This window comes from Poecile atricapillus, chromosome Z, assembly GCF_030490865.1.
Source record: "Poecile atricapillus isolate bPoeAtr1 chromosome Z, bPoeAtr1.hap1, whole genome shotgun sequence".
Lineage (NCBI taxonomy): Eukaryota > Metazoa > Chordata > Aves > Passeriformes > Paridae > Poecile > Poecile atricapillus.
The window spans coordinates 120,673,640-120,690,682 of NC_081289.1; the positions used below are offsets into that span (position 1 = coordinate 120,673,640).

At 40.3% G+C, this 17,043-nt stretch overlaps 1 protein-coding gene across 2 annotated transcripts; it reads left to right on the plus strand.

The window, feature by feature from the left end:
• Positions 1 to 22: 22 nt before the first annotated feature.
• Positions 23 to 10,151, plus strand: UTP15 (UTP15 small subunit processome component). 2 transcript variants are annotated; one of them, XM_058865358.1, is made up of 12 exons: positions 23 to 249; positions 589 to 681; positions 757 to 941; positions 2,064 to 2,242; positions 3,016 to 3,141; positions 3,794 to 3,929; positions 5,048 to 5,132; positions 7,130 to 7,279; positions 7,463 to 7,564; positions 7,767 to 7,900; positions 8,410 to 8,468; positions 8,972 to 10,149. In XM_058865358.1, the coding sequence occupies exons 1-12, from the start codon at positions 160 to 162 to the stop codon at positions 9,193 to 9,195; spliced, it is 1,563 nt and encodes a 520-aa protein (XP_058721341.1). In that variant the 5' UTR covers positions 23 to 159; the 3' UTR covers positions 9,196 to 10,149. The 2 variants fall into 2 exon arrangements, with proteins under 2 accessions (XP_058721341.1, XP_058721340.1); XM_058865357.1 differs by having other exon boundaries at positions 589 to 941; positions 8,972 to 10,151.
• Positions 10,152 to 17,043: the final 6,892 nt, after the last annotated feature.

The following is a 17,043-nucleotide window of genomic DNA, read 5'->3' on the forward strand; positions in this document are numbered from 1 at the left end:
TGATGACGCATTTCTGGCGCGCCCGGCGTCTCTCCTCGCGGCAGGCGCGGTGCCCGCCATCGCCGGGGCGCAGCGTGTTCCGTGTGCCCCGAGCCCATCGGCCCTTCCCGAGCCTCTCCCGCGGAGCCCTCGCCGGGCCCGGCCCGCGCCCCGTGCGCCATGGCCGCCTACAAGCCAGTGGTGGTCCAGGCGTGCCCCAAGCTCGGGGAGAAGATCACGCAGGACACGCTGTACTGGCGGGGATACAAGGTAGGAGGAAGCGGCCCAACAGTCGCAGTTACTGGCCCAGAATGCCTTTTTTACTGCTTTCGTGCCATTATTTTTTTTTTTTTTTAAATTACGCATGGGTTATATTTTAACCTCAAAACACGTAATTAATGGGCCAGTTGTAACGCGTGTATTGGAAAAAAATTACAAGAGCAGGAGTAGGCTGTCAGAAGTGAGACTCACTATCATTGTATCTAAGAACCGTTTTGATTCTATTGGAGTCTTGAGTTCTTTGTAGGAAAAACCAGTTTTTATTTTTTTGTTTTCATACTTGATGGTGTGCTTATGTGTATTTAATGATCTTTTCCACAACTTTTTTAGACACCTGTTCAGATAAAGGAATTTGGTGCAGTAAATAAAATTGACTTCTCCCCAGTCCCACCATACAACTACGCAGTCACCGCATCCTCGAGGGTAAGTGGCTTTTCAGAGGCTTTTATGCTCTTATCTTTCAGCACAGGGAGATGTAACGCGCTCTTGTTTTTCCAGATCCACATCTACGGCCGTTACTCCCAGGAGCCCATCAAGACCTTCTCTCGCTTCCGGGACGCCGCCTACTGTGCCACCTACAGGGACGACGGGCGCCTGCTCGCCGCCGGCAGCGAGGACGGCAGCATCTGCCTCTTCGACGTCAGCGGCAAAGCACCGCTGAGGCAGTTCGAGGGTCATACCAAGTAAGGCAGAATTGGGTTGTTTGGTTTGCTGGCGTAAGCGTCTGTGGTGTACTTGCATATCACAGACTCAATCACAGACCGAATGGTTTGACGTTAAAGATTGTCTTATTCCAACCCCCTTGCCACAGGGCAGGGACACCTGCTCCTAGACCAGGTTGCTCAGAGCCCCATCCAGCCTTGCCTTGAACACTGCTAGGGAAGGGGCATCCCCATCTTCTCTGTTCACGTGCCTCAGCAATATACAGTGTTTGTGTGACATTGCAGTCCTATGTCTACTTCACATGCTGCTGAAAATCTGAGTGGTACTGATTTATGTTGCTTTTGACTGTCTCGTGTTGATCTTACTGGAAAGTGGATTTTAAAGTTAAATTAAAAATGAGAATGAACTTTAAAAAAATTCTAAATATAAATAAAGTATGTAGAAGAGTTAATACATTTTCCATTTCATGTGGGTGTGTCTTAATAAGTTGTGTAGCTAGTCTTGTGAGCACATTTCATTGGTTAGCACATTTTATTTGATGCTGGTAGGAAAAGAACTCTAAAAAGTATCTAAACAAAAACAATGAAAAAATACCCCAGGAAAAGCAGGAATTCCTTAAGAAAAAGTTCAAAAACCAGAAAAAGTCTATAATGGTATTGTGGGGTGGGGAAGAAGTTAGGAGTTCTGATGTATCAGTGAGGCAAAGACAATGATAATGCTTCAGCAGACTTCTGTGCTACGAAAGATTAATGTGTGTTTTATCTACATAGAAAAACAAAAGTCCCCCTTTCCATGGGAGGTACCCAGACTGACCTCGAGAGTGTTTCTGTTTGTGGTGTGTTTGCAAATTGTGTGTTGCATTCTAAGGGCTAGATTAACTGCATACCTGTGCACACCTGTGTGTTCTGCCAACATCTGTTGGGATATTACAGTGATAATAAAAACTTCAATAGTGATTCTAAAGGTCAAGAAGATAGTTCAAAGCAGCCAGACTTAAAATTTACTGTTATAAAGTGAGGCTTTATTAATATTAAACACTGCACTTCTAGGTTAGAGTATTTTAATAAACTCTTCATACAGACTAACTTCTCTTGAAACATGAATATATTTTAACTTTGGGTATTGTGGACTTTGTTTTCTAGACCAGTTCATCTAGTGGGCTTCCTGTCTGACAAATACCGAATATTTTCTGGTGGTGATGATTATTCATCAAATTTGTGGGATATTCCAAGTGCCACAGAAATCATATCTTATCATGAACATACTGACTATGTGAGATGCGGCTGTGCAAGTAAAGTGAATGCAGATGTCTTCATAACAGGTTTTGTTTTATTTTCTATTTATACTTCTTTTGGATTGAATTGAAGAAAAATGCTGAAAGATAATTTTTGGTGCATTAAGGTCATGTTTATTTTATTTTAGTCATGAAGGATCAGTGTGCCTGTGCAATGCCTACTTTGTTGTTTCCTCTTTTTGCCTGCTTTTTAAGCTTGACACAGGTGTTTTAGGGGAAACTGCAGGAATTGAGTTTTAACATCTTTTTGGTTTAGCCTATTAGGGTTAACAGAACTTTTGAAAGAAAATACTGTGAATGTATCCTTTGGCTGGGAGTGACCGAAATGTTGTACCAAGTTTCTGAAGCAGGACACTAGTCTGTACAGCCCATAACTGACAGATTCAAAAGTGTGAGGTCATGTGGAGTTACTTGGAACCAGTTGCTTTTGGTTTTCCTAGCAGTAGCTTTGTATCAGTGTGTGGGAAACTGGGAAAAAAAACCCCTAGTATTCCTTTTTTCAAGAGGCTAGGTTTTATCAGGTTGCTTGATATTTATTGTTATAAGTACACTTGATTAATGGAAGTGAAGTAGAATTAAAACAAATTACTTTTACAGACTGTTGTGTGGATAGGGCTAGAATTAGAAAATCTATGTTGCCCCAAGGCTGAAAACTAACCAAAATAAATCACAAGGTGTTTTTACATCTATGGTTTAAAACTATTGCTATTAGCCAGGAACTCCTTCAGATGGTAGGACATGGCTGTTTTAGTTCCTGAACTAGTTGAAATTATGAAATTGATTTATGCTGGTGTCTGCAGGTTCCTATGATCACACTGTGAAGCTGTTTGATGCACGAACAAAGAGTAGTGTCTTGACGATAGAACATGGCCATCCTGTGGAGAGTGTGCTTCTCTTTCCATCTGGTGGACTTCTAGTATCTGCAGGTAATTCTGTAAAATCAAATATCTTTTCTGTGGTCCTCATTTGAGAATTACTTCATCTACATATTTTTTGTGTGGTGTTTTAGTTTGATAATTATGTGGTAAGTGATAAAACAGTTAAATTTTTCAAATATCTTCTGTAGGAATCTGCGTTTATCTGGCGGATGGAAGTAGGGGGTCTCTTCTTTTTGTCTTTGTTTTGATATTCTTGTAGTTTCCACTTCCCTCCCCCCTTCCTCCACCCCCTCCAAGTTATTTTTAGTAACAATTTGCAGACTCAAATTGGCCCACTTCTAAATTGAAGAAATTAACATACTTAGGTTTTGAAAAGATGGCACTGTGTCTTTCTCTTCATATTGATAAGCTTTTTTAGTCTCTTGTTGCCGTTGCATCAGAAGTACTGTAATCCCGTAGTTTATTTTTTTGTTTTGTAATGAATATGTTTGGAGAATGGTTGAGTCATTCAGCTCCATTCAGAATGGCCTAAAAAAAAGAGCAGGCTTGTGCCAGGAGATAGAATGGAAGACGATGGTGAGTAGGTACAGAAAACTGTCAGGATGTAAAGGTACCTGTGAAGGAGATACTGCATCATTCTGTAAAAACTTCTTCAGAGAAACATAAATGTAAGACTCTCTTGTGTCCTTCCTCTTCACAGGAGGTCGATATGTCAAAGTTTGGGATGTACTAAAAGGCGGACAGTTACTAGTTTCACTTAAAAATCACCATAAAACTGTAACTTGTTTGTGCCTGAACAGCTCTGGAGAAAGGTTATTGTCAGGATCCCTGGACAGGTTGGTAAATTTTGTGTCTTCCATATGTTTGCATTGTTTAGGACTTTTTTTCTTTGAAGACATCACTGTTAACTTGTGTGTGGTTTTGGGGCTTTATTTGAGAATATGGTTGGGGGCCAAGGTACCTACTGTCCCTGCTTTTGCAGGTCTAAATGAGCTTTAAAAGGTTCCTTCCAACTCAAACTGTGCTATGATTCTATGATACACCTTAATCTTTTCCTCTCACTAATCTGTATATCAATAAAGGATTGTGTGTGCTGTTTGGGAATGCGTATGAGGAACTTCTAAGTGTTCAATTCTTTAAATCTCTAAACTGACCTCTCCAGTCATTGCAAATTAACTATTCTTAACTTTCATACAGTTTAAATAGCTAAAAGTGTATTAGTATTCACTTGTTAAAAGCCTGTTTTTTGTGTTTCTCTGCTGTTGTTTCTTGTACTCAAGAGTGCTTGTGAACATGACCTCTTTGCTTTTTTGTTTGGTTTCAATTGATGAGTACTGGTACTTGATGTTTTGTCTCTGAGACATTAGAAATATGAAGTGATCTGAAATGAAAGTGGATCTGTTTTCTTCTCCCTCCTGTATTTCCTAGCATTCCTCAGGCATTATGATTACATAACACTAAATTTTATCCTTGTAGGATAACATTTTGTTTTCCAGTTAGTTAAAAATTTCATACTTCCAACCAAATCCTTAAGGGGCACCTTGATACAAGAACATTTATGGATTTACTCCCAGAACATGCTAGTAGATCTTGTATTTAAAATTTAAGAACAAATTTGAAGTGATGCATTCTTAGTGTTTTCCCAATATGCATTTCTGAATTCAAATAGTCAGTACACTAAACCAAGTAGCCTTTGGTTTCATCTTCTGTTCTCGACCCATTTTCCCCTTTTTTGGGACAGCAGCAATCCCAACTTGACTTGTGGATACCTTTTAACAGAATATGACTGTTGCAGGAGTAATACCTAAGAAGCTCAGTGGTAGTCTGAGGAATGCATTGTATTAATACTCAGTTTCCTTAAATGATCTGTAGAAGATGAGAGTGATGAAGTGCCTGTGAATTGACTACAGTAGAGCTTTACTAACAATGTTTTTACCTGTGCTCTTCTGTGTAGGCATGTGAAGATTTACAGTACTACATCCTACAAAGTAGTCCACAGCTTCAACTATGCTACATCCATCCTTAGTCTTGCGTTGTCGGTAAGTGCATTAGAAGTCTTCCTAAACAAGGTAATTCCTGATACCTTCTAAGTGACTAAAGTAAATAATTGTTGGTTTCACAGCTACTGAGTGTTCCTGAAGAATGCCATGCATGCAAAGTAGGGTGATTGAATATGTTATCCCTGAGTAACAAACACTAAGAAGTTTTGAATGTAATAGAATCAAATACCATGTTACCTGACTAGATCAGGACAAAATCTTGTGTTTATAAATGACAGTGTACATCATAGGGAAAGTATTCACTTTAGAAGGGAAGTCCTTTGAGTTTAAGAAGATTGTACTCACCTTTTACCTTTCAGGAATGGTGTAAGTCCTTTTACATGGCAGCAAAAAAAAAAAAAAGGTAGTTAATTTGTTGAGAAATTTAGAATAGGGTGTGAACTTGCTTTAAAAGTTGGTGGTGTCAGGTTGGTCTGAGGAAGAAAGAAGAAGGGTGTGATCATAAACAAATTTGTTTGTGAAGGCATGTCTTGGAGGCAGACAGCAGAGACTCTTACAGTTCTCAGAAGCACTTGATTTCCAGTGGATAAGTGACCTCCTGGCCAGAAATGTGGAGGCTAGCACCAGTTTTTAAACTACACTGTGGTCATGTAGTACCCCCTTATGTAGCCTCTGAAGGACACATGAATGGGCCTGTGAGGGATCTTTACTACCTTTGCTACTTTATATTTTCCTGCTTTTCTGGAATTTAGAAGAAAGTGTGTGGGGGGAATGTCTAAATTTCCTACCATATTACCTAGGGAGCTGAGCTAAAATAAACTTGGAATATTTTTTCTTTTGAAGTGAAGAGTACAGAATCCACAGCCTTTTAAGACCTGTGGCATCTGCAAAATATGCAATACCTGTAGTTTAGCATCTCTAGAGTCTGTATAATACATCTTTTAAAACATAATCTTGTTTTCTATTGACTAAACATTTTGAATTTTAAATGGGCATACAAGAACATAATAATGCCTTTACTTAGTCAGACCAAAGGTGGGTCTAATTCCAGATGCTGCTTCCAACTACAGTCAGCCATAAGTAAATGCATATAGAAAACTAAATGCAGGGCAAGCGTGATGATATTGTCCCGAATTCCATCTTCAGATGAGAAATGAAGTCATCAAAGTGTAGTTTTGGTGTAATTCAATTAATTTCTATTGCGTAAGCCTATTCAGTCTCTCCTTGAACTTGATTGAACTTGAGACCTTCCTTAGATTCCTTGTCAAGGACTTCCACATTTCTGATACTTGTGTGAAGAGTTACTTCCTTTTATTCCGCTTGAATCTTCATAAGCTTCAACTGATGCCCTTAAATGAATCATTCACCAGTTGATCTCCATCTATAACTGTTATAATTCTATAGCCTGTTACCATGTCATAGAATGGCTTGTGTTGGAAAGGTTATATAGTCATCTAGTTTCAGCCCCTCCTGCCCTGGGCAAGGACATCACTAGACCAGGTTGTTCAAATCCCCATCCAGTCTGGCCTTAAGCACTTCAAGGGATGGGGCATCCACCATTTTTCTTGCTGAAATTTATACCCACTTCATTATATAAGTGAAATGACATATGCCAAGGACTGGTGTTTTGAACAACTTTCAGTTGTTTCTCAAAATCCTGCTGTTCCATTCTAGTTTTGCTTTCTCATAGGTTCTGTTCATGCCTGCTGTATGGTACCTAATAGCCAAAGGTAGTTGTATGCCATTGGGAAAAACAAAACTTGGTAGTTACAGGGGGATGTTAGTGCATAATTGAGTTTGATTCATTAGTCAGTCTATAATGTTGCTTATGAGCATAGCCTTGTCCCTGCTTTGAGCGAAGTATTCAATAGCAGAACCTCAAAAAGGTGCCTTCCACCTTAAGTCATCTATAATACTGTGATTTGAACCTTACCATGAAGCATAAAAATAAAAAAAATTGTATATGATAGAGCATGCATACATGATAGAGCACAAATAAAACACTGGGTCCTAACTCTGTGATTTTGTTGTGCTAGCCTGAAGATGAAACCATAGTTGTAGGCATGACCAATGGGGTGCTGAATGTTAAACACAGAAAACCAGAAGAAAAGAGTGAAAACACTCAAAAGAAGAGACAACCAGCATATAGAACCTATGTGAAAGGAAGAAGTTACATGCCAAAACAGGTATGATGTGGTAAGAAAATATGTGCTGAAACATTTCTGAAAAATTGGTTTCTTGGAAGGTGCTAAATTGGAGAAAGGGAAGGGAGAGAATATGTAAAATTTTTCATGGTAATATATGTAATCCATTATGTGAGTGTGTGTGTGTATTTGTCTTACTCTGAACTCTTTTTTTTTGAATTCTAGGAAGATTTCTGTGTCAGTAAACCTGTAAAACGTGTTTTGAGAAAATACGATAAGCTGCTGAGGAGTTTTCAATCTTCCAAGGCTCTTGATGCAGTACTGGAGGTGAGGCATTGGTTTTTCTTCTTGACAGAGTTTTGTGCTGTCACCTAATGTTAATTTTCCCTGTATGTCATACTAACTTTATTTTAGTGTATAACTAGGAAGGAATCTAGGTTGGGTTCTGTTTTGGCTTTGCTAACACCGGCCCTATGTGTTGTGTGTAAAGATGTTGCTTTGGTACTAAACTCTTCTTACGTGTGTCCAGCCACCCATCATGCTTCATACTCCTGAAGTCACGGTTGCAGTCATGCAGGAACTACATCGCAGAGGAACACTGAGAAGTGCCCTTGCAGGCCGGGACGAGAAGCAAGTTAATCTCCTGCTTACCTTTGTGGCAAGGTATTATTTTAGCATGAATTCCTTCTGACTGTTTTGACAGTTCTGTTTCCTGATGACTTCCCACAGAGTTTAAACAAGTCATAGGTAGAACACAGGTGCTCCTGAAATCTCACATGCCTCTTCTATTCCACTACCAAGGTTTTGGGATAGGTTTGAAACAGTTTACCTGTTAGCACAGCACAGTTTTGCTGATAGTATGAGAGATTCTACTTCTTTGCCAGACGCTCTACCTGTAGTCTGTTATTTTCCGTCTCCGTGATGAAACTTGTGTTTTTATGCACTCAAGGCTTTTTGACACTCCTTCAACCCCCACTGCCTTCCTGAAAGGAGGAGGGTAAATACCACATGTGTGGGTTTTTTGACTTGCATCTCTGACTGCTGTTCTGTGATGTCTCTTTATCATGAAAAATTTGTCTGTATGCCTATGTGAGAAAGCTGCTTGTTGTTGGTCGAGTGCAGTACAAAATTTTACAAAACAGGTAAAATTGGAATGTCTTCTAATTTCGCAGGCGTGTGATTGAGCCTAGATTTACTCCTGTGCTGGTGACTGTTGCTGATATGATCACTGGTAAGACAACATAAAAAAGATTCTCAGAGCCATATAACTAGCTTGCTATATAATTGAAGTAAGATTGGAAGTGCTACATTTTTAAGAAACCAAACCCTTATGGCTTTGTTTCTGTGTATGGATTTAGTGTCAAGAGAATGACTCTAAAAAGAGGTATTTCCAGACAACTTTGACCATAGTCAGGATTCAGTTTGCATAGGCTGCAGGAAGCTCCTCGTCATCTCTAAGTACCTTTGATACTTCATGTTTCTTATTATTTATTATCCTCTTATTCAGTGAGGTAAAAATAGTATTTGAAGTCATAAAAACTTCAGTTTCTGTTTGACATGCTGCCCCTGTAATTACATGCAACCACTGCTTTCAGAATAGACAACATTAAAGTTGCCTTATTTTTTCAGAATGTTGTATTTGTGCTAGAATCCTTAAATGTATCTCTAACTATTTAATACAATTTTGGCCTTTTTATGCATCTATGGATTCTTAACTGATATTTTTCTCTACAGATATTTATCAGCCTGTGGTTGGGCAGTCAGCAATAGTTGATAAACAGTTCTTGAAACTTCAGGAAGCTATTGGAAAAGAAATTGACTATCAAGAAGAACTACTAGAAGTTCTGGGAATGATGGATACACTGTTTGCCACTTTTACTAAGAAAAAAGATACCTGTCTAGAAGAGAACAAAAGTAATGGTGTTACAGAGATCATTGAAACAAATATGAATTTCTGACACCCATCACAAAAAATTGTCACAGTTGTGAACTTGAAAGATGACCTATTCTCCTGGTAACTTCTTATACTAGTGACTTTCAAAATAAGCTTCTCTATGTTGAAGTTATGTCTTTTAAACTGTGTTGCTGAATAGGCTTGATTATATTGAAGACAGAGAAAGAGGACATTTTCAAGATTCTCCATACAATATTTTTCAAACAATTTAGTTTTAAAGTTTTAAAGTTTTATTTCAGAGTTACACAACTTCTTAAGGATTTATATGGCCTGATTTTCAGTAGCAGCAGGGCTGCAGGGGTGGCTTTTGTGAGAAGCTGCCAGAAGCTTTCTTCATGTTTGGCAGAACCAGTCCCTGGTGGCTCCACAGATGGATGTGCCGCTGGCCAAGGCTGGGCCAACTAGAAATGGTGATAACAAAGTTATTGTGCAGTTGTAATTGCAGCCAGAGAAGAGCAGAGTGAGAAGATGTGAGAAGAACCCTGTGGACACCAGAACCTGTGAAGAAGGAGGGGCAGGAGATGTTTCAGGTGCCAAGATTCCCCTGCAGCCCATGGTGTGACAGCTCAGCCCCTGCAGCCCATGGAGATCCCTGGGGAATGCAGAGATCCACCTGCAGCCCAGGGAGGACCCCATGCTGGAGCAGGTGGATGCCCGAGAGGAGGCTGTGACCCCATGGGAGACCCATGGAGAGAGGGGCCTGCTCCCAGGCTGGAGCAGCCTGTCCTTGGAGGACTGCACCCCGTGGAAGAGTGAGCCACGCTGCAGCACTTTGGGGAGAACTGCTGCCTGTGGGATGGACTCACGCTGCAGAAGTTCATGGAGATCTGTCTCCCGTGGGAGGGGACCCCACAGTGCAGCAGGGGAAGGACTCCTTTCCCTGAGCAGTGGGAGAAGCCACAGGTCCTGAGCTGACCATAACCCCTGTTCCCTGCCTCTGTGCCACTGGGGGAGGAGGTGGAGGTGGGAAGAAGGGAGGGATGGGGGGAAGGTGTTTTTAAGGGTTTCTTTTATTTCTCATTGTCCTGCTCTACTTTTGTTTAGTAATAAATGTAATTAATATCTCTAAGTTTAGCCTGTTTTGCCCATCATGGTATTTTATGAGTGATCTCTACTGCTCCATATCTCAACCCATGAATCCTTTGTTATATTTTCTCTCCCCTGTCCAGCTGCAGAGGTGAGTGGGAGAGCAGCTTTGTTGGCTGCCTGGTGTCTGGCCAGCACCATCTTGATACAGTTGTGTGTCCAGTATTGTCAGCAGTCAACAGTTTTCAGTTTTTATTTCCCAGAAAATAATTGATGTTTATGTAATTTTAATGTGTCACTGCCCTTATTTAAGGTTAATAGCCAATCTCACAACATTGGAAAAGCAAAGAAAACATCATCATTTGGTAACACTTGACTACATTGCTTTTTCTCTCCCTGCTTCATCTCCATTTAAGATTTCCATGAAAAAAGATTTCACAGTGCACAGCAGATTGACTCAAGAAGTGCATGCTTATGTATATTGTAAATGTTTAGTTTAATTTTTTTAATGATGCGTAATGTAATGAGTGAAGTGCACACCAGTAAGAAAAATTCAAGTTAAATATCAAAACTACATTTTTGTGTATTTCTGTCACTTTCAATGTGCACAGTATGATGGAATTTGAGTCTGTTGTTTGAATGCTAGGGTAGTGGTTTATTTTAACTTCAAGCAGGGCTGGATCAGTATGACTGCATTGGAAAGAAGAGTGCCAAATGCTGTTGAGTATATGTAGTATGATACTAGGGCAGAACTTTGTTCTTAACCTGTTCTATGGCTTGAATTTTCCCCAGGCCTGGAATTTTTGCGGTAACAGGAATTTCTCACAAAATTAATTTGGTCATGTTTGATGTTAAAAAGCAGATAGCAGCTAGAATAGTTTTGCAAGTTCTACCTAAAATCTTAACAATTGTGGCTGAAAAGCATGGAGTGCTGTCTGGTCTGCCCTTAAATTATTGTGTGGACAATGTATGTTCTTGACTAGTAACTGGGATTTACTAGTTTTTAATACTTAGAATGATAACATAATAATGAGGAACATGTTCAAGCAAATTTCAAACTTCTAGTTTCCTTGCTGCTTATTTAATTATTTTTATTTTTAATTTTGTTTGTGTTAATAGACCCGAGCCTTCTTTTGTCTTTTAGGAAATCAGTGTACTTCTTTTAATTGTGTGGCTTAATCAGGCAGTGTCACTTAGATTTCACATAGAATTAATTTTCAGGAGTGGGAGTGGTGGGGAGGTTTATCTTGGAGCCTCCTTATTGTGTGAACCAGTATTGCTTGGAGTTGAAGGAGCACATTTCTCTTGGCAGCATAGTTTTCTATGGCTTGAAAACCACCAGCCTTGGCATAAAGCATACTCTTAATTCCTACTGACAGTATTCATGTCTATAGTAGGTATCCATTTCCGTGCTTTCAAGTCTGATGTGTGACTAGCAGAAGCATAGGAAAACATTAGATTAAAACAGTGATCAGTTGGATCTAAAGTGGAGAGAAATGGATTTGATGGTTGGACTCTTAAGTAGATGAGAATTTGGTTGGTTGTTTGCACGCAGAGGGTATCAATGCTCAAGGGCTCAACGTCCAGATGGAGATCAGTGATAAATGAGCAGTGTCTCTCAGGAATCTATTGGAACCATTACTATTCAATATCTTCATCAATCACTCTGACAGGGGATCAAGTGCATCCTCAGCAGGTATGCAGGTGACACCAATTCAAGTGGTGCAGTTGACACACCTGAAAGATGGGATGTCCTTCAGAGGGACCTGGGATAGACTTGTGAAAGGGGCCCATGGGAATCTCCTGAGGTCTGACAAGACCAAGTGCAAGGTGCTGCACCTGGTTTCAGCCTAGGCTGGGGGATGAACAGATCACAGCAGCCCTGCCCAGAGGGGCTTGGGGGTGCTGGTGGGTGAGAGGCTGGACATGACCCAGCCATGGGCACTCCCAGCCCAGAGAGCCAAACGTGCCCTGGGCTGCATCCAGAGCAGTGTGGGCAGCAGGGCCAGGGAGGGGATTCTGCCCCTCTGCTCTGCTCTGCTGAGACCCCACCTGCAGGGCTGCATCAGCTCTGGGGTCCCAGCACAGGAAGAACCTGCTGGAGTGAGCCCAGAGGGTGGGCCATGAAGATGATCAGAAAACTGTAGCACCTCACCTGTGAAGACAGGCTGAGAGACTTTCGGTTACTCAGCCTGGGGAAGAGAAGGCTCCAGGGGGACGTTATAGTGGGTTTTTAGCACTTGCAGGGAGCTGATAAGAAAGACAGGGACAGACTTTTTAGCAGGCCCTATTGTGACAGAATAAGAGTAATGGTTAAAACGTAAAGAAGGGTAGATGCAGACTAGACCTATGGAAGTTCTTTACAATGGGAGTGGTGAACAGGTTGCCCATAATTGGTAATTGCTCCATGTCTTTGAGCATTCGGTGTCAGGTTGGATGGGGCTCTGAACAACCTCACTAGTTGAAGAAGTACTCTGCTCGTTGCAAGGTTGTTTGACTAGGTGACCTGTAAAGATCTCTTCCAACCCAGTTTGTTCTATGTATCTGTATTTTACGGCAATTTGATGTGTTAACGACATTTACTGTTCATGTTTTTTTCTAAGTGAATTTGCCAAAGTAGATGTGGAAACAAATGTGAGGTATCCTCTACAGAAATGGAAATGGGATGAAAATATGAAAACACAAATTCTGTTAAGATCTTGATGTCTAAGACTACTAAAATGAAATTTGGAAGACTTATATGACTGACAAGTTGTATTTTGAGTTCCAAAGTACTTCCTACCTCTGCATTGAAAGCTACTATTTGTTCAGGTGACAAACTTGCCAGACTTATCTGTTCTTTGTGAGTGTTAGTTTTTGTTCTGAAAAATGATAGTTTATTTTTTCACATTTAATAAGATTTTTGTACATTATGCAAGTTTTTCAGTACCAACATAAATAAGTTACAGAGGAGCTAAAAAAAGATACTGATATTACCAGTGTAGTGCCTGTTGTTCACGTTCTGATTTTAATTACAATATTAAGATAAAACTTAATTTTTTTTTTGTATTAAAGTAGGCTGCAGCTTGAATAAAAGAGAAAAAAAAAAAGCTCCAGGTAAGAATTTGTAGTGGTCTCTTGTGCTTGTGAATGTTTGAAATTATTTACAGCAGTGCCAACCATACATTTTTTTGTTCTGCAAGTGAAAAAAGTGATTTATATATATAAAAATTAGTTAATTTTCCAGCTAATTTTAATGCACTCTCCTATGCTCCCAAATCTAGTATTTTGGAGTATTAAGATGGAATGTAATAAACTGGATTACTTAAAATAGTTAATTATGCGTTGTAGTGGAGGAGATCTAGTGCTGGGTGTCCTGTTTTGGGAAAGGGTATTAATCTGCTTATATGGGAAAGGGAACATTTATTGCACATGGCATCATCCTTGACTTGTAGGTCATTTGGAAATAACTAGGTTGATTTGCCTTTGAAATACAGTTAATAAATTACATTTCCCCAGAGCAGATAGTTACAGACAGAAAGCATGTTGGTTACTGTTCTTTTAATATTCTTTTCATAGGAAACATTCTTGCAGCTCTCTGTTGCAAAGAAGGAATATTTCCTTACCCTAGAACATTTTTGTGGCTCAGGAGCATAGTTGGTATGGAATGTAACCAGAAAAGAGGCTTTTCTAAACAAATGCAACCAGAATTAGACTAGGATTCAAAAGAATAGTGAATTAAAACTTCCTGTTTTCAGGCACCTGAATTACATGGGGGAAATGGAGAGATGAGCTGGTTGGTAATTTTGCCGCTTTTATCAAGGCTTCAACTGAACATCCCCAACAAAGACAGTGATATCTTCCCTGGAATAATTCCACCAATGAGTGAAACTTTTATTGCTAGATCATGTATACATTCTAATTTCTTGAAGGTATTTCAACATATAGGCTTGAAGACCATGCTGCTAGAATTTACTAAGTTGTATTGTTTGAGTTGTTCAAGGTCAAATAACTAACAACATGAAAACTCTCACTATTTTAGAAAATACTGAAATACTCATTGTCTAACATTATGATCAAACTATGTAGAGTGTTTAAGAAATAAGAAACTGAAGCAAACTTATAAAAATTGAAATCAGAGATAACTGGTCCATTGCTTGATGTGGTCAGTTACCTCACAAATAGGGAGGTAGAGAGAGCAGAGGGATTGAATGCCTTCTTCACTTGTGTCTTCAACACAGGTCATAGTCACACCACACAGGTGTGTCCAAAAAGGCACTAGAGGGACAATGAAGTCCCCAGCTGACTCTGAATTTGAGGTTTCTTCAGCTGGATGTGCATGAATCTATGGGCCCCAATGGGAATGATCCCAGAGTACTGAGAAAAGTGGCTGATGTTATTGCAGGATCTCTCTCCCTTACTATTCAGCTGCCCTGGGAGTCTGGAAAGGTCCCAGTCTTCTTCAAGTGGCAAATACTGTCCCAGTTTTCAAGAAAGGTGAAAAGAAAGGTTGGTAATTGCAGGATTATCAGTCTCACTGCAGTGCTTGGTAAAACTATGGATAAGGCAATCCAGCAGTTACTGAAAAACAGTGGAGTGACAATGCAGTCGTTTGTCACAAACAGCAAGGGCTCATGAGGGGAAAATCCTTGACAAATTTAATTTCCCTTTGTGTCAAGCTCAACTATCTAGTTAATGATGGGAAGCCAGTGGATGTTGACTTAAAATTTTGTAAGTTCACTTGGAGAAGTTTATCTAAGCTGTGGCACTTGGGGAGTGGGGTGGAGTTAGGAGTAGGAAGAGTAGTAAGTAAATACGAAGTAGTAGTAATACTACTAAGCTCAAGAAAACACCTCTCTGCCTCCTTGCTGATGATACCTTCCATTTTGTAACGTTACTTTTTTTGTGTGTGTTGAAAGCTAAGCATTCATCTCAACATTTTAATCCTTATTAATTAAGGTAGTAATTGTCAAATTAGATTCCTTACCTTTCACTGTTTTCAATAGCCAATGTATTCAACCAGAAACCATTTGGTACATTGTGAAAAACTGAGTAAACATTACCAGTGACATAGCCCTAGGCAACAGTAATTTGATTGATGTTTGGATGTTTTATGAATCAGAAGACATTCTCTTCAGTGTGTGGTTTTTTTCCCTTTGTTACTTGAATATGATCTATAAAAACATACCTATTAAACTTTAGCTTTGCTAGATACATAGTCCCAAAACATACAAAAAGCTTGCCTAAGTCCTTATTTGTATGATAGAAATGCAGGAGGTGGTTTCCTCTGGAACTGAAACCTGAGAGTATCATAATAATATTACATTGTTACATTGGAAACTATGTAAATTAACCTTTAGATAACGATTTTCATATCTTTTTCAGTTGTTAGTATTTGGCATTGACATCCTAGGTCTACAGCTGCTGCAGATGCCCCTATGTTTGTATGCTTTTCTAAGAAAACATGCGGGTGGGTTGCTTGCTATATTCAGTGCTGAGTGAATGTAGCAACTGAAGTAAAGCAATACTTAGGTATGCTTCCAGTAAAGTATGCTGGGGCTGGATGTAGAGGGAAGGTGCTACAGGATGGTTGCGAGCCATCCTTAACCTGGCTGTACACCATCAACCTGTACCTCTTTTCCTCCAGGTAAGTTTAACTTTCCAAAGTCCTGATGACACCATAACCAGCAGGTTCTCTCTGTAATTTTGGAGTTGTGGACTTTTGTGCCTGCTTCCTTGCATAGCCTTTTTTGTATGTGATGAACCATACAAAGGAAAAACAATGAAAAGTTTAGTATTTTAGAAATTAATGCACACCTGTGTAAAGTCATGAACATGGCTGGTAATGGGGTTTTACTGGCTTCTTTCTCTCCTTCAGGGATTTGAGAGGTAACTCACTTTTCCATAGAATTAACAGGGGGCAACATCTTCAAAGAAGAAATATTCATATGAACAAACGTGTTCCCCTCCTCTGGCATGTGAAAACTCAGAACACTTGGCTTCAATGACAACCTTCTTACACTCTTTCACAGCCGACAGGGGGGAGGGTCCCTGTCCCCTTTCCCAATGGCAGTGTAGCTAGGGACTTGACTCTCTCCCCCCAGCTCCTGCCCTTCTTTCCTCTCCCCTCTCATCTTTCTCCTTTTTTGGTTATGTATTCAACATTGCTTCTTTATCGGTTCCCAACAGCACTTAACAGGTGCAATGAACAGATCAAATAAATTGTATCTAAACCATACCTAACAACAAGTAGAAACCAGAATGAACACTTTTCCTTCATTTACCGCCCCCCGCCCCCCCCCCCCCCCCCCCCCCAGGCCCGGCTCTTTTGGGCTGAAGTAAAATCCTATTTCATCTCTCACAGGGAGGAATCTTTTCGACCTCTGCACTATTAAGCAGTCTAATTTGCTTAGTATTAGTCTAATGGTGCTGTTACAAAGAAAGTATGCTGTCCATCTAGAGTAGGTTATGAATAGATTTACAGTGCAGCAAGAAGAAACCTAGTAAGTCTATACCCCCAGTCTGGTATTCATAACTCCACCCCTCCAGTGCCTCACTGTCCTTAGCTAGTGAAACAGGTTGGCAGAAAAGCCTTAGGGAATCAACACAAGATGGTTTTAAAAATAGCTGAAGTTACGTATCACGTACACTTGGCAGCTGAGAAGCTAAGATGTGGTTTGGTTTGTCGGGATCCATTGCACGTTGCAACACGAAACACGCGTGGAAGGGCCGGGCAGCAGGCTGATCAACCAGTGCCTGGCGTGGGCAGCTCCCAGCCCAGCGGTGCTGCCTGCGGGAGCGCGGCCCGGGGAGCGGAGCGCTCCGAGCAGGAACGCGGGGCTGCCCC